Below are 21,657 nucleotides of genomic sequence, written 5' to 3'. Positions count from 1 at the left end.
CTCCCAATACCCTGATAGTGAATTCCCTTTGTTCTTTTCGCCTTTTGGCGTTGTCTGGTCTAATACTCAGACTAAAAAAATTAACCCGTAAAAACAAAGTTTTTCACTATAAATCCTTTATATGCGTGGTGGCTAGAGTCCTCTCGTCCTCTGGCTTGAGATGGCTGCCACCTATGGGTCAGATGATTGTCTGGCAGCATTAAGCAATTGGTAATAAAAAAAAATCCCTAAACAGTGTAAAATTTTGGAGAAAAAAAATTCACGAAAATTGTCACGCACAACGAGTCTGTGTGCAAAATGTCAGCTCGATTGGATCACGGAAAGTGGGTTAAAAAACGACCGAAAGATTTGCACGGTCGTAAGCAAGCAAGCAAGCACGCAAGCAAGCAAGCGAACTTAATATAAAGGATTTTAAAAAGCTTGTCTCTGGTGTGGACCAGTTTTAAAAGCAATCCAAAAATTACCAGAGCGTTTGTTTTGTTTGCATGTTCACCACAAGTGTGCGTGGTTAATGCAGACAAGATTATACTTGTGAAATATTTCTCTTCGGTGTTTTAACATCTTCACACCTGGCTTTATTGCCAGAGAGGGTAAACAACCTATTCTTGTATTTTGATTCTGGCAAGGGACGTCCCGTGATGTAGCCGCTCAACCCCGCGCTCTCAATGCCCCGACAGTGCATTGTCTGGTCTAACACCGACACTTCAAAAAGCTGGTGCTTTAACATCTTAACAACACCTGTGTCATAATTGGTTTTTCACCCTTCTATCTGGCAACAAAACTAATACCTTTTTTACAAGGAGTCATGTTTGCATAGACCACAATACCTGCAGCCATAATGCAAACAAAAAACATAACTATGATAACATATGCACTTTTCTTGGTTCTGGTTCTTTCGGTAAAGTCACGTAGAAGGGAAGTAATAAAATAATAAAAATAAAACATAATAAAATAATTCTATTATTTTTATTATTTTATTACTTCCCTTATACGTGACTTTACCGAAACAACCAAGAAGATGAATCCCTGCAGTCACGAAAGCTTTACATCGAATATTCATATTTTAAATTTCATAAATCGAAATTTAAAATATGCACTATCCTTGAAGTTGATTGGTCCACACCCGAGACAGCTTTCCTTAGAGCCTAGTCTCACCTGTGTCATTGCCAGAAAGGTTAAAACCCATCCCATGCCCCCCCCCCCCTCGTGTTAAACGACGCGCGGTTGTGAACAGCGCCACGTGCGAGCGACCCGCCACGCTGACAACCTCCGGGGAGAATTTCCACCAATCAGCGGCGGCCACGGAAATACCAGCACCACGGGCTGCGGAATGTACCACTCGACGCCAAACACCCCCCCACCACCTCCACCACCCCAAACAAACTCCACCCATCAAATTACTCACAGCAGATATACAACGTGGAATTCCTCACAGCAGCAACGGCTAAGCAAGCATAGCGTTTTTCGGTACAACAACAAACAAAATAAATTTTTACAAAAGTCAGTTTAGTTTCTAACATAACAATCTAACGAAAATTGCCGGCGTTTAAACGTGTGGCTTCGAACGGGGGGGGGGGGGGTGACGAGATGGTATATCCCGGAAGAGCGCGCGGGGTCAGGGGTCACGGCAATGTGATGTCGTGTACATTCCTGCCCGCTCCACTGTACGTGCGTTCATCTCCACACCGCCTCCGCCTCCTCCTCTCTGGCTAGTACCCCGACCGCCGTACAAACAGCGACGTCTTTGCTACCGTGCTACTGCTGCTGCTAAGAAGAAGAAGCTGTTGACGACGACGGCGGTGGCGGCGGCGGCGGCGGCGATGCGGCTGGCGGTGCTGAGCGGGGTGAGCGCGATGCTCACCTCGGCCGTGGTGCTGCACGCCACCTACACCAAGCGGCAGTTCTACCCCACCGTTGTCTACCTCACCAAGTCGAGCCCCTGCCTAGCGGTGAGTGAGACGGCACCCTCGTGGGGGGAAACCACCCATCAGCAGCAGCAACAGCAACAGTCCCTGTCACTTAGCAGCAGTAGCAGCAGTAGCAGCCCTCAACAGCTCTATCAACACCAGCGCTAGCCACTATCTAAACCAACAGTAGCAACACCTCAGCAGCTTCAGCAGCAGCAACAGTAGTATCACCTCTCACCACCAGCCCTGCCACCAGCAGAAGCAGTACTCAATAGCGTTAGCAACACGACCAGCCGCACGCAGCACTGATCAGCAGCAGCAGAAACTCCACTGCCAACGATGTCAACGCCACCAAGAATCGGCAGCGCCTCTCACAATCGCCGACCAGCAGCAGTGACAGCACTTGCCAACGCTATCGACACCAGCAGTAGCAACAGCAGCACCCATCGGATTAGTATCACATCTCGGCATCGACAGTGGGATCAACTCTCATCAGCAGCACGACCGGGGCAGTACTACCACCAGTACAGGCATTTGTTTTACCATCAACAAAAACGCCAGCAACTACCACTGTTCCCACAACCGCTTACCATCATCACCAGCATTTTCACCACCATCGTTAGCATCCCTTCGTCCACCACCACCATACAACAAGATCCCGCGTGTAGCCAAGGAGAGCCCACCACTGGAGCAAGTGTTGTTCGTGAGCACACATTAGGGCTGTCCATGGGCACTCGGCGGTGTTGTGGCCAGAACCATGTACATCCATCAGGATGGCTTTGTCTCCCCGCTGTTGATGTTTATACTTCACTGGGTACTCGATGTGTAAGGCCAAGTCGGCCTCGGTGATGCCGAGTTGACCAACCAGTTTCATAAAACACATTTCATGTGAAGTACTTGAATTATTTTAAAACTGGAGAAGTTAACCTGATAATCATTGTATCACCTATGAAGTAGGGGCATTGCCCGAAACGCCGCCTTTTGTATAGTGTTGCCTTCATTGCAGCGTTATTGAAGAATGTGATGGTTGTGTTATTTGCGCGTGTGCCCCGCTTCCAACGTACATCACAAATCATTTGATTAGTAGCAGCTGCTTTTTTAAACTGGTCCCCAGGACAACACTTGCCACTGGCATTACCAAAGTCGAACGAATTGAACTCAGGTGGACATTTTTCCCCACGACAACCACCGCTACAAACCACTCTCACCAGCAGCCTGCTTTCTTGTCTTTTGACACTCAACTCCTAGCTATCTTATGCAAGCGCATGTAAAACTAGCAGGGCCCAGGCTGTTTGGACTCAATGGCAGTGGTAGTGTTGTCAAAACTGGAAGATATAAATTTCAGTTTTGTTTCAGTTGCATTTATTTGGTATAGCCCTGTGAGCCATTCGGCTCTTGAATCGGGTGCGACCGCAACAAACCAAAAACATGAACAAGAAAACATCTTAAAGTGACTATGCGCAAACAGAAAAATCCAGGAAAAAACTGCAAAGTCTTCCAGAAAAAAGCACCGTACACCAACGCTGTGCAAAAATCCCAGTGGGATGCAAATCAAACAACAACAACAACCACAAGACAACTTAGATTAAAGCCATCATTCTAACTCCGTACTACAACAAACAAACATGGCCAAACCAAAAAACTTTTCGAAATCACCAAAATAAAGCCATAAGCAATGTAACAAATAAGTGTCGTGATGATGGTGGTGCTGATAATAATGATACCAGTTGGTTACATTGAATTTGCTATGGAGAGCCTCCACTTTCTATGGAAGTGTGGAATTTCCACCACTTCCTCAGCGTGGCCTATGAAGGATAAGTAAGTTAGACACTTGAATTGGCTCTGATAACCATGCATGCCGTATTCGATGTAATTATTTAATCAGAAAAAAACTGAATCTCTACTCTTTCAAGATGGTCTTTCTTGGTATGTTTGCCCAGTCCCTTTACTGTGCATGACTGTTTTGCTTGTGAGAGGTAACCGGAGTTGCCCACATGTAAGAAAATAATACTCAAACTCTGCTGCATATGAAGGCCTTGGAATCCTGCTTCTTATTCTGCTCTCTCAAAGTATCAATCACCCAGGTGTCCAGCAGGTGGCTGTCTCAGTCAATCTCACCACGATCCATCAACCACAATTTATTTTGTCGTTGATTGATGCCAACACAGCTACCAAAGGAGGATTCCTGTTTGATTTTTTTTCAAAACGGGTTTTGAAAATATTGTCAACCTCTAATCAGACAGGCTTGCAAAAGAGGGCATCTACAAACACTTCTTTGTTGTAACCAGTTGAGTCGGAAAATAAATTTTAAAAAAGTTAATCAATGAAAACGTTCTCTGTCATTTTAATATTTTTCTCTGAACGCGAAACTATTTCTGTGAAACATAAAACTCTCGTATGGGAATGGTGATTATTGTTTCACATTTGTATTAATTCATAATGTGCATACTGTACAGTGTAAGGTATTTTAATGTGTGTTCTCCGTGCGGCATTTATCGTTGCCAAGTAAATAAATAAAAACTTCCAATGATGTGGAAATATTGTGGGTTCAAGGTGTGCAACAATATCTTCAGGATCGATGGATTTTCATGATTTTGTATTTGTGATTCAACTCAAAGATTCACTCATTTTCATCACGGTGGTGGCAGCGTGGCACATTGGTAACACTCATGGCTGATGGCAAGAATCACCTGCGTTTGATTCCTGAATTTGGGAACTTTTCTGCGTGGAGTTTGTATGTTCTCGCCTGCTGTTCTGCGTGGGTTTCCTCTGGGTTCTCCACTTTCCTCCCAAATATACAAACATACAGTGTCATTGGTGTTGGCCAAGCATCCCAATGCCAGGACCCCCTGAAAAAAAGTCTTCAGATTCAGTTTTCATATTCAGTGTGGCTTTCCTGGGTAACTAAGTAATTAGCATCATTATGTAGAGTCTCATGCCTGCAGAGGTCACGTGAATCAATAACTTAAAATAATGTAAAAAAATATATTCTTGAGTGCACGAATCAAATAATTGATCAAAATGTATTCATAACATACACCTTTACATACCTCGAAGATCTATCTGGGTTTGTTATCATTATTGCTCTGTCAACAGCTTATCAAACGGGGCTCAACACTTCACTACAATCACTCACACAGTGCTTGTTTATAATGTGGGCTTGATGGTGACGTGGCACTAGCAAATAACTTTTCACGTAGAATGAATGGGCTAGCACCCCAAGCGGAGTCTTCATAAAATACCATGCCAACTAGCGATGCTGCCCTTGAAACAAACGTCAAAAGTGAGAAAAGTTAAATAAAAAATGTGATGTGATTGTGTTGTTCGCTTACTTAATACTCTTGTTTGGTAATCGGTGGAGTCGAACTGTTTGCCAAGGGCGGTGTTAATACAGGTGCGTAACTTGTGCTGCTGCTGCTGTATTCCCTCTGGTAGGTGCTTTACCTGCAGGCGTTTGTCCTGGTCTTCCTACTGGGAAAGTTAATGCGAAAAGTTTTCTTCGGACAACTGCGAGCAGCAGAAACAGAGGTGAGGCTCATGGTGAGGCTCAAGATAGCTTAAGCTGAGCCACTGAACTCGTTTATATAAGGGGGGGCTAAGCACCCATGTTATTCTTATAATAAGCTAAAAAAGGATTGGGGCTAGCCCCAGCTTTAACGCCGGTCCAGTTCGTCCTCCAAGTCATCGTGTGTGTGTGAAAATGTGTATGTGTATATATGAAATAAACTCCAGGCAGGAGATGTGGACACTGTTTTCACGGGCAGTTCTAAACAGTATTATGTGCATGTGCATAGTGGGGAGTCAGTCAGTTAACCCATAACGCTTGTGTCTCCCGTGACCTGCCAGTGAGTCATCGACACTTAACGGGGTCTCTGCGTATAGCCTGGCACAAGCTCTATTGCCCATGGAGGGCATTATTTGCTGATTTGCATTAAAAGTGTTTGTCATAACAACATGTACCAATCATTGCTACAACTCGGTGGGCTCTCATGAAATTGTCTTTTCCGAGACCAAGGTTCTCTGCAAACCTCCTGGCTACCATCAAAGGTTTGTACACGAAGCCATACAAATATACAAACACAGACATAATTTCAACCGTGATGACTGTTACAAACTGAGTAATCATTGGAAAGATGTGATTAACCATGCAAAAAAGATTTAACTACACTTATTTGCCAATCTTATTTGACAGACAACTATTACAGTTTTACCATGTTTAGTGGTTGTCTCCCTGTCACAGGTTGATTCACAAACCATACCTCTCCATAACAAAAGCTCACCCTCTTAAGCCTCACCTTACCATATTAATAAAAAAGTATGCGGCCCTTGCCCCACCACCTTCTCCAACCATTATATAAACGGAGTGGTAGATCCTGCAATCTCTCATTTACTTGATACAGCTGTCGTGGCTGTGACGGTCCCACCTGAAGACAGAAGCTTGTGTTGCCTCCGAAACGTCGTGATTTTTTTTTAATTTTACTTTTTTAATGTTTTACCTACGTGACTTTACCGAAAAAACCCAAGAATATGAATCCTTGCAGTCACGAAAGCTTCAAATCTAGAATGTATCAAACCCATGACCCATCTGCATGTGTGTCAGAGTACAGCGGGGGTTTTTTTAAGCATGTGTTTGTATGAGACCCTGTGGAAATTTCTGCACGGTCTCGTCCATCTTTATCAAACTCTCTCTTTACTCCACAATGCCACACATTGTGAGATGGTAAAAGCACTTGTTCAAATATAGATTATACAGTACTTGTATTTCCGCAACTTTCCAGGACACAACTGTGGCAAGTCACTTCATTTCAGGATGTGGTTGTCACGGTCATGACACTACTTGCAACTGTTAGAATGTAATGGTGCAAATATCGGTACAAAATTTAAGACTCTTTCATGTGACCATATGTGTGCCCCACCAATGATCGGGGCACCCGATCCCATGAGACCTCGGAAACTAAGCTGGCTGAAGCCTGGATAGTCCTTGGATGGGCAACTACGATTCACATACGATTCTCATCGGCATCCACGGGAGGTGTGCTACGTTCTGGGCAGGAGAGGGCATTCCAGCAAAAACATAAACATCCATTTATTTGAAATATGGTACATTTTGCATTCACACCATTCTTTGAGCACAAAGGCTATCATGAAGGCGGTGGATTTCACTCATGGATATAGTCTGCCAGTGGGCGATGTTGCAAAGTGGTTTTACCTAATTACGTAATTTGCGGGTAACTTTTCAAACTCGGCAACTTGACCGTGAAGCCGCTTTGCATCCCACTCTTGTTGTACTGTGCTTCAATGCTCCCACATCAATGCCTCCCCTCCATCATCAGCCTGCACTGTCCAGCGCAGCAAAGCATGGTCAATTAACCCCTCCCGCGACGTAAGTACCATGGTGGGGGGGAGACCCTTGATCCAGCAGTGGTGTATTACTGACTGATACACGTGTACGCCGGATCTTTGCATTCCTCAGCACCTCATCGAGCGCTCCTGGTACGCCGTGACGGAGACATGCCTCGCCTTCACGGTGTTCAGGGACGATGTCAGCCCTCGCTTCGTGGCTCTCTTCACCCTCTTGCTCTTCCTCAAGTGCTTTCACTGGCTGGCCGAGGATCGCGTTGACTTTGTGAGTATGGCACTGTACTCGCCGCTTGTCCTCTGCACTCAATGTCTCAGCTCTGTTGTTTACCCATTGTTTGTTGGCGTTTAAGTTTAAGCGCTTAAATAAACCGCAGGAGCTATAAATTTTTGTTATTTTACCAGGTAAGGCCCACTGAGCTGTGTAGCTCTTTTTCAGGAGCGAGCTGGCCACATTATAGCCCAATGAAGTGGCTTATCATGTGGACATTTATAGCAGCCAAATACTCTTAAGCGCGCATGTTGATTCTAAATGTGTAGGGAAAAACCGGAGAACCCGGAGAAAAATCCACGGGACCACAGGGTGAACATGCAAACTCCAAATATATACAATTGTCAGGGTCGGGATCGAAACCATTACCTCCTGGATACCAGCTGGGGCACCGCCGTGTTTCACGCACTGCACTATGATCCCGGCTCCCAGAGTTTGATTCCTAGCCACGGCTAATGTCATTGGCGAGCGATATCGAATCGGTCTTGGGCATCGCCTCATCCTTTAACCCACATGAGGAAGTATTCTTAAACAAGCTCCTTGATCGACGTAGCGTGGAAAATTCTTTACAAAGCAGTGGATTAACACATAGCTCTAAATTATATTAGCATTACGTTCAGAACATAAGCTGCATATTAAAATAATTTTTTTCGTAAATATGTCTGTCATCAAATCAATACATATATGCAGTATTTACTGGTGGTAGTAATTTTCAGCGTACACATTACCAATGATGCATGCACTGCTGTGGGTATCTATCCGGTGACTGTTTTTCAAATGATGGATACATAAAACAATCACCAGCACTGTGCTGAATGTTTTGAGCAAAAAAAACTAAACGTTTTGATCCTGTCCTTTCATCCTGCAGATGGAAAGAAGTCCTGTCATATCGTGGCTTTTTCACATTCGTGTTTTTTGTGAGTACCGTAGTTTTTTAGTAATGTGCGCAGTGAACGAAATATATTTCCCATGTTCACATTCGCTTGGAGTATATCGTTGTGTTTACTTGCTGATATTGTCTAAATATACAGTTCGGCAGTGCCAAGGTTCTCTATTAAAGTAAACCGTTAAAATTACTTCGATATGAAAGTGTTATTACAGTATATTACTTATGCTATTACAACTAAATATGCATTTATCGCTTACAATAATCCAAACCATATGTTGAGGAGCACTGGTTATTGCACGGTGCTATGAACCTGGCAACCTGAGTTCGATGCCCGGCCATGGCTAATGTTATTGGCGAGTAATGTGTGAACTGGTCATAGACTGAATTTGAAATCTCGAGTCACTGTAATGAGAATGCACAGCGTAAGCACAACCCAATTGGGCTTTGTAATTTGTACACCTTGTGATTGTGTTGAGACCTAGCAATATTTACCCGAAAAAAATTATTGCTGCTTAAAAATGTATGCATTATGCTAAGGCGGCACAACTGATATTACAGCGGCATTGTGTTCAGCAGAGGGCAGTCCAGCAAAAAACCCATTGTTGCAGTGTAATTCTACATCTTACGTTCCACGCCTTCACCAATCTAGTGCCCAGCGTGGAGCAATATTGCAAAATGACCCCCGTGACCCACATGGCAGGGTTAGCCCCTCATTCAGCAGCGGCTAGACCCAAGGGTCGTGCATGCACATGGCAATTTAAGTAGAATCCCTCTGCTGCAAAGTGATTGAAATTTTAATTTCTGCATCTCCGCTCTCCTCCAAAAAGAGCTCCATAGACAGATTCATGCGGTGGGTTTTTGTGTCTGTGTGTGGCTCCTAGACGGTGTTTTCCATTCAGTCTTTTTGATCTCTGCGATGTGCCTGCCCTTTCAGCCCTGATGCTGGTGCTCTCTGCAGCGGATGGCTTTTTGGTTCACCTCGCCTATTACAGCGTCATCACCCGCGGAGCTTCAGTACAGCTCGTTTTTGGCTTTGAGGTGAGTGAAATAAACGTCGTAGACCAAGGTTTTGTTTCGCTTTTGCACCGATATGCACAGAGTTGTTCCGATACTATAACGGTGGGTTTTCTTTTCTCGTCTCGGTTGCAGTATGCCATCCTGCTCACAATGGTGCTCACCATATTCATCAAGTATTTGCTGCACACCATAGACCTGCAGAGTGAAAACCCATGGGACAACAAAGCAGTGTACATGCTTTACACCGAGCTCTTCACTGGTAAAGCCACAACACACACGAGCCACACACACACAGATACCGAGATAACAAAATAATACCAATTCACCACCCTTTGTCAGTCGGCTTTTTGATGAAGTCCTCCTCATGCTGGGTCAATAAAGGGAGTAGTTTTACGCTATTTCTTCACGCTGGTCCATGCGGTTTAGGTTAAGGGCACTCCTCACTGATGGTAGCCATGTCCTGGAGTTAAACCTGGGTCACTGGCTTCATAATGCAGTATATTATAAGCACTACACCACTCTTCCATTCCACCCAGCAAATATTGTCCATTTTGTCTACGTATTGTGTGATGTCATTTTTTTAATACCACTGATAATTTTTTCAAACCAAGGTTAACTAAGATATTATTTCTGTTTTTGTTAATCAAGTAATCAACGCATCCATTTACTTTCGCATATATATAATTGAAAACATATTTACTTCATAAATGTTATTTGTACGAATCGTACTATGTAAAAAAAAACTTTTTACGGCTTGGAGAAACAGAAAGAGGAATGGATAGTCACGTCTAAAGAATGTGAACTCTACTTGCATGTACTGAAGCAAGGTGTCATTTAAGTGAAATATAACTAAAAATAGTATGCTGTGTTAATACTTTGAAATGTATGGCATGCAGGAAGTGAAAAGCATGTTTGACCATACCCCGTAGTGTTTGTATGTGTGCTTAACGGGTGTAGTCAAACAGCACACTCCCAGTTTTTCATATTTAGGTGTGCATTACTCAATGTGAATTCATCTAATGGAAAACTGACATCCCACAGCATGCCAGTTCTTCATGTTATCATGCCTTATACTTCTTTGTTCGACTTTTGTGCAGCAATTACGCATCTATGCTCTGGATTTCAGCGGGGTGTATTTATGTGGCTGATTATGTTTTAAATCTTTTTCCTTAACAGGGCTGATTAAAGTGCTCCTCTATGGCACATTCATGACCATCATGATCAAGGTCCACACTTTCCCCCTGTTTGCAATACGTCCAATGTACCTGACCATGCGGTGAGTGATTGCAGGAATGGTTCTGTGTGTCGGAATGTACATATTAAAGCGTATTGGCTGTTTATACACCATTTTTACGATTAATGTTCGCAAAACATGCCACACTCCAGCATCGCGTGTGCTTTATATACGTATTTTTATTTAAGCCTCTTGACACCAAAACTAATTTGTAATTTTTTACCCTTGTGCAGGCAATTCAAGAAAGCTGTAACGGATGCCATCATGTCTCGGAGAGCAATCAGGAATATGAACACTTTGTAAGTTTACATTGCATAAATACATCACCGACTGTGGCATCAGAAGGTGTACAAAATGGCTCAAGGATCGGAGGACTGAGCTGGCATCTCAGAATTCCTGGGTTTGTATTTGGGCTGCAGTGACCTGTGATTAAATCAGGTTCTCAAGTGTAATCGGGTGATGGTCTTGGCCAGGTCACCAATGATTCACACACACAAGTGAAAAAACACATGAATGTGGTTTTTCGCTTATGTCACAAATTCCATCTTTGAGACAACATAAATTGCATCTTGCTTGTAAATCATAACATGGGTTTTGTTGCCACAATTCGCAGGGTGTAAACAAAGGTGGGCCTATCATGCTGAGAATGGGTTCTATTGAAGTGACTTCAGAAGTAGTTCTTTGAGATCATCTTCCAGGGCCATTCCTCGACATTGAGTGCTGCACCCCTCACTCCAGTGATGTTGATGTGTTAAGTTATTTGTCTCGTATCATGATGCCGAAAGCACAATTGGCATGTAATTGGGGCAAAACTAAAATGTATGCGTGGCATCATCAGTCGCCACAAATAAATCAATTTGGAGACCCCCACTTGTTTTTTTTACTTTGTTGTGTTTTTAGGCTACATTACAGTTATGAAGAAATAAGAATATGTTTTACCCTTTCTCACAAGAAAACAGGTGTTAAGATGTTCAAATCCAAATAGAAACATTTTTCAAGTAATCATGTTTGCATTAACCACACGTATTTGTGGTGAACACGCAAACAAAAACATGCTCTGGTAATACATGCATTGTCTTTGAAACTGATTGGCCTACTCCAGAGACAGCCTTCTTTACGGCCTAGTCTCACCAGTGTCAGACCATGGAACGCCAAAAGGCAAACAGTACAAAGACAATGCATTATCAGGGAATGTTTTTCCCATGGTGCATTATAGTTTTTTTGATGTACAGTTTTTTATATTTACATAAATATCAATGTCGCATGTATACCCAGATTTTGCATGATGTCGGTCCACAAAATGTGCCCAATGCAAACCCAACTTGTCCAGCGTTATGAAATAAGCTCGTGCAAATCGGATCATCTCGGTCAATGCGTTTGCTCCTTTGTTACCGATGGACACAACTTGCATTTGCTTTGCTTGGCAGGTATCCAGATGCAACCCCAGAGGAGCTTGCAGCAACAGACAATGTCTGCATTATCTGCCGAGAAGAGATGGTCACTGGTGCCAAGCGGCTGCCCTGCAATCACATATTCCACACGAGGTGTGTGTGTGTGTGCATTATATCCGATTGTGGAATAAGTGTCTTAAATGATTGTGACAGTGGGAAATGCATGTGTAGGGATTTAAGATCAACTGAGGAGTTGTGGAACGAAAGCCACTATAGTAAAAGCCACCATAATAAAGAATCCCACCACTGCCACCAGATGAAGGGATTCAGCTCACGCGGTGTTTAGCAGCAAAGGGTCTCGTTATTGATGAGACCTACAGGTAACGCAGCCGGCCATGCAGCAGGTAACGCACGTTTCAGCAACTCTGCAGTCGGAACTCCCCTCTGCTCTCTCGCCTGGTATGCAGAAGGTGTCGTGGGTTTGATCCCGACCCTGACGCCTGCTGTGTATTTGGAGTTTGTCTCTTCTCCCCTTGATCGCGTGGATTTTTCTCTGGGTACTCCAGTTTTCCCCTCCACATTTCTAAGCGTGTTTAGAGTATTTGGTTGCTATAAATGTCTACATGATGAGCCACTTCGTTGAGCTGTCATTTGTGGCAAGGTCACTTCTGAAAAAGCTGCATAGCTCAGTTGGCCTTACCTGGTAAAATCTTTAAAAATATGAAGTTCATATCACAATCTTGAGAGACTGGGTTCAGTCTCCAGCGGGAGGTGATTAATCTTACGTAGGTTATTTTCATATTTAATTGTTTCTTTCAAGTGTCATTTTTACATATTCAAAGCAAACTGTGTTAACGAAGGTATCCTGGCAATTTAAGTCAGATCTTCAGCAAAATGTTCCACAAAATGAACGTCACCTATATTAATTGAAGCGAGCACTGGGTGTTGAGCGGTTCTGGAACCTTTCATCTAATATTCTTGACCATCATCAAAACACCTGGTAATGCAGCACAACACAGGCAAAGCAGCAGCAGATAAGATTACATACCTATAAAGCACCATACAAATATCGAGTCGAAATGCGTAACAAGAAGAAATTGTCCACGGATATTTGTTTGTCGTGACCATAAAATAACCGTGGTTCTAGCAAATCGGTTGTTGCAATGCGTGTGAAAATCTGACAGCTTTTGATGCTAATCTCGCCGCATGCTCTGCACAGCTGCTTGCGCTCATGGTTCCAGCGCCAGCAAACTTGCCCCACGTGTCGCATGGACATCCTGCGCAACACGGTGGCAGGGCAAGGGCAAGGCCAGGGCCAGGCTGGAGCACAGCAACAAAATCACCAACAGCAGCAGCAGCAACAGCAACAGCCACATCAACAGCAGGCCCCACAGCATGCAGGCCAAAACCAGCCAAACCGTAAGTGTGCCAACTTTTATGAAAGTATAATCTTGTTTTTTTTGGTAAAGTCACGTAGGTAAAGAAAATAATGATGATTGCTTGTGTTGCAATCGAAACGTGATTTTATTTGTTTAATTTTCTTTACCTACGTGACTTTACCGAAAGAACCAAGAGTATGGTTCCTTGCAGTCACGAAAAGTTCAAATCTTTTATGAAAGTAACTTTTCAGTGCATTATAACTCGGGTTAAAAGTGTCTATGCATTAGCTCTGTCCGTCTGTAACCAGTGGGGGGGCTGATTAGTTTAATGTTGTGCTGCTATTAGGGACGCCGTGGTGGCGAGGATGATGTTTCCCTCACCTAGTGTGCACGAGGTCGTGGGCTCGATCCCGCTCCTTCCGTTGCCTGTATACAAGTCTGTGTGTTCTCTGCCCGTGGTGATGCGGATTTTAATCCGGTTTCTCTGGTTTTGCCCTTCACACGTAGAAAATTTCGTTTAGGATATTTGGCTGCTATAAATTCTCACATGATGATATCAGCCACTTTGATGAGCAATCATGTTAGGCTTATATCACCTCTGAAAAAGTGCTAATTACTCAGTGGGCTTAACCTGGTTCATGAAATAGCTAGTTTTTTTGGGGGGGGACTTACCTTATTGAAAACCGGCCACATTGATCGAAATATTGTCCAAAACTTAAGATAAAGAAACTAGGGAAAAATGTACTCCTTGCCTATATGCAACCATGTTTTTGCCGTGAGCGACCTATCAGATTCCGTACTGTTAATTAAATACTCCCAAAGACAAACGCATGTTGAAACACATCATCCTGAAAAGCTGGACCTGTGGCTCAAGAGGGGATGGCATTTTCAGAAACGGTGTCCTCCGTTAAGTCCGTTTAAACTTTGTAATAAAGCATGAATGACAGATTGATAACTAATTTCTGTTTTTTTTATCAGTGCCACAGGGCATGATGCCCCCTTTCCCGGGGATGTTCCCTCTTTGGCCACCTATGGGTCCTGTTCCAATCCCTCAACATGGGGGAGCTGCTGCCCCACACATGCCTGCACGGGATGCTGGGACTGATCAGGGTTCATCAGGTGCAGGTACGTCTCAATGGCATATGTCAATACATGTGTAATGTCATCATGCAAAAGTATCATATAAATCTAACAGGTGTGTAGGATGACATGGATGAATTGTCACCAAAATTGACATCCAATGTTAAATTGTTCACTCAAGAACTGGCATGAATCTGCAGGAGCGGCCTCCACGGATTGTGTTTTAGGCCCACCCCACTTCCCTGCAGTCCCACCCCCTGGGCAGGCTGAGGCAATGAGAGGCCTGCCATGTGCAGTGTTGGCCATACTTTCCGAGAGGAGCGTGAGGTGGTGGAAAGCAATGTAGAGGCTGTTTTTTAATTACCTTTTGAAGCCTCATATGGGTTTATGAAAAAACTCCGCCAACCAGTTCTTATCCTCTTTGTAACATTGCGCAGACGGATTGCGCAAGTGAAGGAGGATGGAACACAACACAGATCATTACACGTGTCCCCCCCCTTCTCCAAGCGTATCTTTGTGGCTCAGCCATGAACACAAACTTTGAAAGGCCACCGTATAAACATTTTCAAGCATGACATGAGGCTTTTCACTTTTTTATTTTACCATGTGAATCGATGAATGTAACAGTTTATAGTCAGGATTCGATTTAACAATTGTTATTTGTCTCCTTACCATCCTGCTTGCATTATGTCTTGTCATCTTAAATATCAGGTGTACAATGTTAACTTACGTGTGGCATTTGCTTATAAATTGATTACAATTCAGATAACTTGTAAAAATAATTCTTCCGGGCACGGATTCATTGCATGTACTGTGAGCATATGAACCAGATGGGAGTAAGATGCTATAGCGTTAGTTCCACCAGACAGAGGGCATGCTCAATGCTGAGACATTTTTCATATATATTTTCTGCCTGTTATCTCATAATTACGTGTGCTTAAAATATAAAGACCCAGCCATGCATTTCGTCCCACACTTATACTCTCCTGTTGGCCACGGGTTCCAACTGATTCTGTGCCCTTTGTTGAATTACCTGTGACACTTAATGGCTTTCCGGTTTTGTTAATACGTCAATTTATGTTTGCAGCCGAACCTACGAATCGCGCCGTGGCTTCGTCGGTGTGCGTTAGCCACATTAACTCCACACGAGTGTTGTTACTTTTACATTTGTGGGATGCCTCAGCTTTGAAGAACGTGCTTTCTTCTTTTTTATCCAAAATTTTTTGTTGCCGTTGAAAGTTTCTTCTGCTGCAGTCTTAATGCTGCCGTTTTACCCACTGGCAGGCGTTGGTGAGAGTGCTGCAAATGGGGCCTCGGCTTCAGCCAATGCTTTGCCAGGGTCCTTCCCGGACTTCTCTGCTTTCCCCCCTCATCTGCCGCCACTCTTTATGCCCGGATTCGCACCTCCCCAGGTGTTTGGTGAGTGAGGTTTGGTTTCACTCTTGACTCCTGCTGCTCAAAAACAATACGTTCATTTCACCTGGAACACACCCGTTATCGTTGGATCTCGGAAGCCTGGCGGGGTTTAGCCTCGATGGTGCAAGGATGGGTGAGCACATTGCATGGCAGGTTGTAGTGGGCTGCTGGGAGGCAACGTGGTAAGTAGTGGGTGCAGCAAAATCCATTGTTGTACTGTACTTCTATGTCCTCACGCCTGTGTCCCTTGCCTTCATTAACACGCACTGGCCAGCGCGGTGAAGTGTGGTCAAATAACCCCTCACTACCCCCGCATAGCATGGGGAGGCCCTCATCAGCTGTGGACTGTCTGGAGAGGCTACGCATGTACATGTACACATGCTCAAGAGTAATGTCAAATGGGTACAATGTGAAGCGCAAAGGATTCCCATCATGCCGAATGTGCTTCACGTTTCGACTGTATCATGCGCATGCCGGCTGCCACTCGACTGAGCCAACCGTGGCCTGTCGCTCGTTGGGTCGCAGGCCTGCCACCCATGCCCACGCCGCCGGACGACCTGGGAGGGCTGAGTGAGGAAGAGCTGCGCGCCATGGAGGGCACGGAGCGACGCCACCTGGAGGCGCGGGTGCGCTGTCTGCGCAACATCCAGACGCTCCTCGATGCCGCCGTCATGCAAATGCAGCAGTACTCGACCCTCGTCGCGACCTTGAGGCAAGTAGGCTACTCGGCGGCCAAACGTGCAGTCATTCCTTCTCGGCAGAAGCCGCCCCCTTGGTCTGGGATCTCCTCGTTTTGTTTTATGTTTATAGAGCACCTTTGATCAAGGCGCTTAACGTAGTAATAAAAAAAACGGGATGAACAAATAAATAATTTACATGGCAGGCCACGGTGCAGGGTTTGAGCAAAGGGTGACCATGGTCGAGGGTGAGCAGGGGTTGGGAAAGGCGAGGGGAGGGACGGGAAGAAGAGGCGTGGCAGTGTGAAGCAAGAGGAAGAGACTGGGCAAGTGAGACGAGGTGGGCTTTCAGAGAGGAACGCAAGAAGGTTAAGGAGGTGGACTGCTTAATGTTAAAGGAGAGTTTATTCCAGTGGAGTGGTGCATGGTAAGAACCTTTCCCTGCTCAGGTCCCGGGATCATGACCTTTTGTCCACAGCCTTTGAATACTGTTTCTTAGATATAAAGTTTTGCAATTGCACCTTACCGTGCTCTAATCTCACTTGCCTGCCCCAACCTAGATGCCTAAAAAAATATACATTTTGCTTCGCTGTTCCACTCCCTGCACACGTGTCCACCTGTGGTGTAGAATTTTGAGATACTGTCGCTTTCTAATGCTCTCTTAAGTGTTATTTGTAATATTGCAGGAGCAAATGCAACACACTGCTCTTGCTCTTTATACAACGCGATGGTGAATTGTACGGATGACCTTCATCGTCCGAATGTGGCTCATTTAAGCAATATACTTTTACCGACATTAATATTAAATGGAGCGGTGATGCAGTGGTTGGCAAATTGCCCTAACCAGCTGATAATGACATTAATAAACATGGTCAATCGTCCCATGTAACAGAAAGACGCGAGTGAGCCTTCATCCAGCAGTGCATTGTCCAAGGGCTGTACATTAACTTGTAATAGTAACACAGTGCCTTACCTTATTGTTTTTTTGCAGTGTTGCTGGAGAACAGAGAACTGAGCCAACGGCCAGCAGGAACAAGCAGTCTGTTGTCGATGAATAATGACCCGCCGCCTGCTTCCACTTCGGAAACAACACCCACCACCCTCGGAGCCAATGGCTCCGCAGACCTCCGCTCTGCTGGAGTGGAGGCAGCTGGGATTGAAACCCTTGAGGCTGGCGCTGAAGCAGAGGATGGATTTGGTAATGTCGTCATATTAAACAATGCGAACGGTTCTATGTCTGGCTTCACGTTCACTGCATTCACAAGAATTACAAGGCCTACCAAGTTTGATTGATATCGTTGCTTTACCTGCCTGCTACCTTGCTCTCACTGTAACATACAAACATGTCATTTGACAATAGCTGCAACCCTGTAAATATTTTGCACGAGGAGAATGGTTGCGCTGTGATGAGCACACCAAGCTATGCACCTGGCCACCTGAGTTGGATTCCAGCTACAGCGAACATCAGTGGCCAGAGATATCTGCTGAACCAGTTCTTCCGCTCTTCCCCTAGTCGTGAAATATGGAAATACAAATCCCATTACCGACGCTGTGCGTGGGAGGCCGATATCCAGAAGTGGATTCACAAAAGAGCTGTAAATTATCACATTTTACAATCGCAACATTGCTTTTAGTCTGCCTCTTGACTACATTAATGTCAATGCAAGCCCATTATATGGAGTGCAGAGTGGGATTGTTTGGTGTGTTTGTGTAAATCTTGCGTGAATAATGTTTAATTTATAAAGCACCTTTCATATTGAAGTGTCTCAAAGCAGTGTACATTAAGATAAAACTACGCTCAAATGCCTTAACTGGTTGTGGTTGTTTCCATCGTACCTGCTGTTTACTAGTACATTTTTATTTCCCCCTCCCCCGTCCCACACTCAGCTTCCCACTTCTAGCCCCGCCCACTTCCCCCTCCAGCCTCACGTCCTCTTCACCTCGTGCTCACGCAGCCCCCCCCCTTCCCTTACCCCACAACCCCTCCCTCTCTCCCCCCTTTCTTACCTATATAACCTCTTTCCACGGCAGCCCTCGCTTGCCTACTTCAGCTTTTTATTGCTGTGGTTGTTCCACCTGATGAAGATTGCTTGTGTTGCGATCGAAACGTCGTAATATGTTTTATTTTATTTCTACCCACGTGACTTTACCGAAAGAACCAAAGAGTTCGCTCACAAGTATAGATGAAATAAGCGAAATAAAAAGTGTATAATAATAATATCAATGACTACTCTCGAAATCCCAATAAAATAAAATAAACTGATGAAAGCAAATAAGAATTACAGAGTAATCCAATCGGACAACAACGTTTTTTTTATCTTAAGTTACAGGGAAAGCCTGTTGTACAAGTAGATGAGTTTTAAGACGTAATTTAGAAAGTGAAATTGACTCCTAATCCCTAATGGACCGAGGAAGAGGTTTCCACAATTGCCGTCTTGTTGGATGCTGCATAACTCAGCACCGTTGGGTGTACATTGCACTGCTCACGTTCTGCTCTGTGTGCCCCCCCCCCCTCGTGCCAGAAGGTGGCGCGTTTGGTGGCGAGCAGCCAGAGGAGTCGACGACGCAGGGTGGTGAGCCATCGGAAGGCTCCCTGCCCAATGAGCCCGATGCCAACGAGCTGCGACGGCGGCGCCTGCAGAAGCTGGAATTTGACAGCAGGCAGTGAGGGCCTGTGAGCAATCGTTCGAACTGACGGAGGAGATAGGGGGGGGGAATCTAGTTTTATATGCTCCTGCACACTGGATGGTGAGAGGACCTGGACTCAATTTGTGCCCCACCCATCCTTTCTTTGCTCGTGCTCATTGCACAAGCCCTGTCAAGCCTGCAGAGGAATGTTTTGGTGAAACCAATTGGTCAGATGTTTTTTTTTGGTTTCGTTTTTGTCCCTTGCAAAGCCATTTGTACATTCGGTTTTCTTTGTTAACGTGGGTTTATTGCATCCGTGACTTTTCCGATATCTGCTTTGTATGACAAATTTTAACAAGTGCAGATATTTCCGTGGACAGTCGCCCAGTGATTAAATGTTTGAATATTAGTTGTCCATCTGCCTTGTGTTGAGCTTGGTCAGAGTTGAATAAGATTTAAGAAAGCATACTTAAATGAAGCACGTTCATGTCTTCACGTGAAATGTGTAATGTACATCGCCGAGTGCTGAAAACAGCTCAACAACAATGTGATCTGATTGTGTAATTTAACTTAAATGCTCCATTTATAATTTTCTGCTACTCAAAACATACTATCTTGGTCATATATTGTGCTTGTATGGCACGCAGCATTGCTTATTTCACAAAAACTTTAAGACAAATTGTAGTCATGAACAGCATTAAGTTATTGTCTTGCATTCATTTGCTTAGGAAACATGAAACGTAATTTATGTGTAAGATTGATTATTGTTGATGACCAGAGGCAAGGAAGGCACCTGACAGGGTGTAACACTTATTGTTTGCTTTGTTTTCATGCTTTTTTTTTTCAAAGTTTAAACAAATCGGAAAATTTTGACGCGTGTACAAAATGATGTGAAAAGGAAAATCATTATTTTCATAGGCAGGTTAGATTTGTTGGCTACTTTGGTAAGTGTTTATTTTTTATTTTTTTTCCCCCAATAAGATGTGACATTTGTTTCGTTTAAATCCCAAGTGTCTATACATTTGTAGGAAAGCAAGCGTGTTGTTTCTACGTCGTTAAAACTCACAAATATGGAAATAAAAGCAAGGTTTGGGAACTACACTGACAAAAAATGCTAAAGTGTAATTCATATTTCACTCCCATAATACTTATACTGCTGTGTGTTTTATCACAGTCGGTGCTGTATTAGCCGTCCCATGCATTTTTGGGTTGAACCTCTTTTTGTTTGGGATGTCTGACGTTTCCCTCCACATGCTTCTTCAGTAACTGAGCTTTTTCAGCTCGGCACATGGAGCAAAATGTCAAACGGAAAACCAAACCATGTGGTACAACCCTAAAACCATCAAGCGCTACTTAGAAAACGTGTTAATTGCATTTTTAATTGGGGAAATGTAATTTTCAGTCTACAGCATGCCACTGAAGGCTTAATCCACTGCAGTCAGAGTGTAATATTTTGCCAAATGTATGGATTGCATTGCTTAAAGCAACTCATAGGAACTGAAACACACCTACGTTTGGCAGACCTGCCTTTGAAATTCTGGGCGTGTGCACACCTGTAGAAATGTTAATTTCATAGCAATGTTCTCGTGCATATTGCACAAAGAAAACAACTGTACAGACTGCTGTAATGTATGAAAATTAAACTTGTTTTTTTTCTTGAGAAAGGACGATGCTCTTGTGTCGTGTGTGCTGTTGTCTTTCTAATCTAATTAGATTTGTTTTTTAAGCCTCGCAGTGCCTTGTTTGCAATTTCAAGTCACGGACGGATGCCAACTTTAGAACTGCGTGGCAAAATAGTGACGCTCTGTGGACGCAGTGTAACATTACAGCGATGTGGAGATGATTAGGATGCGGAAATCGTGTGTTGCAGAGTCGAAAACAACTTTTGCACATAATACTGGTCGGAACCTCCTGGTTACACCAGCCCACAGGGGATTATTGTGTCCGTCCGTTGTGCAGGGATGGGCTGGGTGAGGGGTGGGGAGGGGCTGGTCACCCCGTGGTGCCCTTATAAAACTCAACGTTTAACCTACTCACGCCGGCTTGTGCCCGCCCTCACAGTCGGGCATATTTGCGGAATACACCACGCCGCCGTTGACCCTGGGCATTGACCGAGCAACCCAACGTTCCTACCAGCTCCCTCCGCAGGACAATGTGTTTACCAGTGGCAACAGCTAAACGTCTGTTAAGCTGCGATTTGCCGATTAATCAGTGTTGAACTGATAACGGTAAATTAATCCATTGCTTAAATATTTGTATTACCCATATCTCATCCTTGTGTGTTGAGGTGTGTACAGTATACCTGACTGAAAGTTGTATCTGCGATTAACATACGCGATACTGTCATTTAACATTTTAAGGTTTTGGGATGTTTATGTTATAAACACACACAATGCATGGGGGGGGGGGG

At 44.2% G+C, this 21,657-nt stretch overlaps 1 protein-coding gene across 1 annotated transcript; it reads left to right on the top strand.

Annotated features, from left to right (window-relative positions):
- Positions 1–1,626: 1,626 nt before the first annotated feature.
- Positions 1,627–20,907, top strand: LOC133352589 (E3 ubiquitin-protein ligase synoviolin B-like). Its single transcript, XM_061568329.1, is given in 16 exon segments — positions 1,627–1,949; positions 5,343–5,435; positions 7,381–7,533; positions 8,405–8,453; positions 9,360–9,463; positions 9,575–9,701; positions 10,619–10,718; positions 10,910–10,975; positions 12,104–12,220; positions 13,287–13,486; positions 14,425–14,571; positions 15,811–15,945; positions 16,468–16,654; positions 17,611–17,644; positions 17,646–17,817; positions 19,145–20,907. Coding segments are annotated over 16 exon segments (1,956 nt in total). The 5' UTR covers positions 1,627–1,820; the 3' UTR covers positions 19,288–20,907.
- The last annotated feature ends 750 nt before the right edge of the window (positions 20,908–21,657 follow it).

Source organism: Lethenteron reissneri, chromosome 41, assembly GCF_015708825.2.
Source record: "Lethenteron reissneri isolate LAM-NWPU_2019-01 chromosome 41, ASM1570882v1, whole genome shotgun sequence".
Lineage (NCBI taxonomy): Eukaryota > Metazoa > Chordata > Hyperoartia > Petromyzontiformes > Petromyzontidae > Lethenteron > Lethenteron reissneri.
This window is presented reverse-complemented; position numbering and strand designations above follow the sequence as displayed.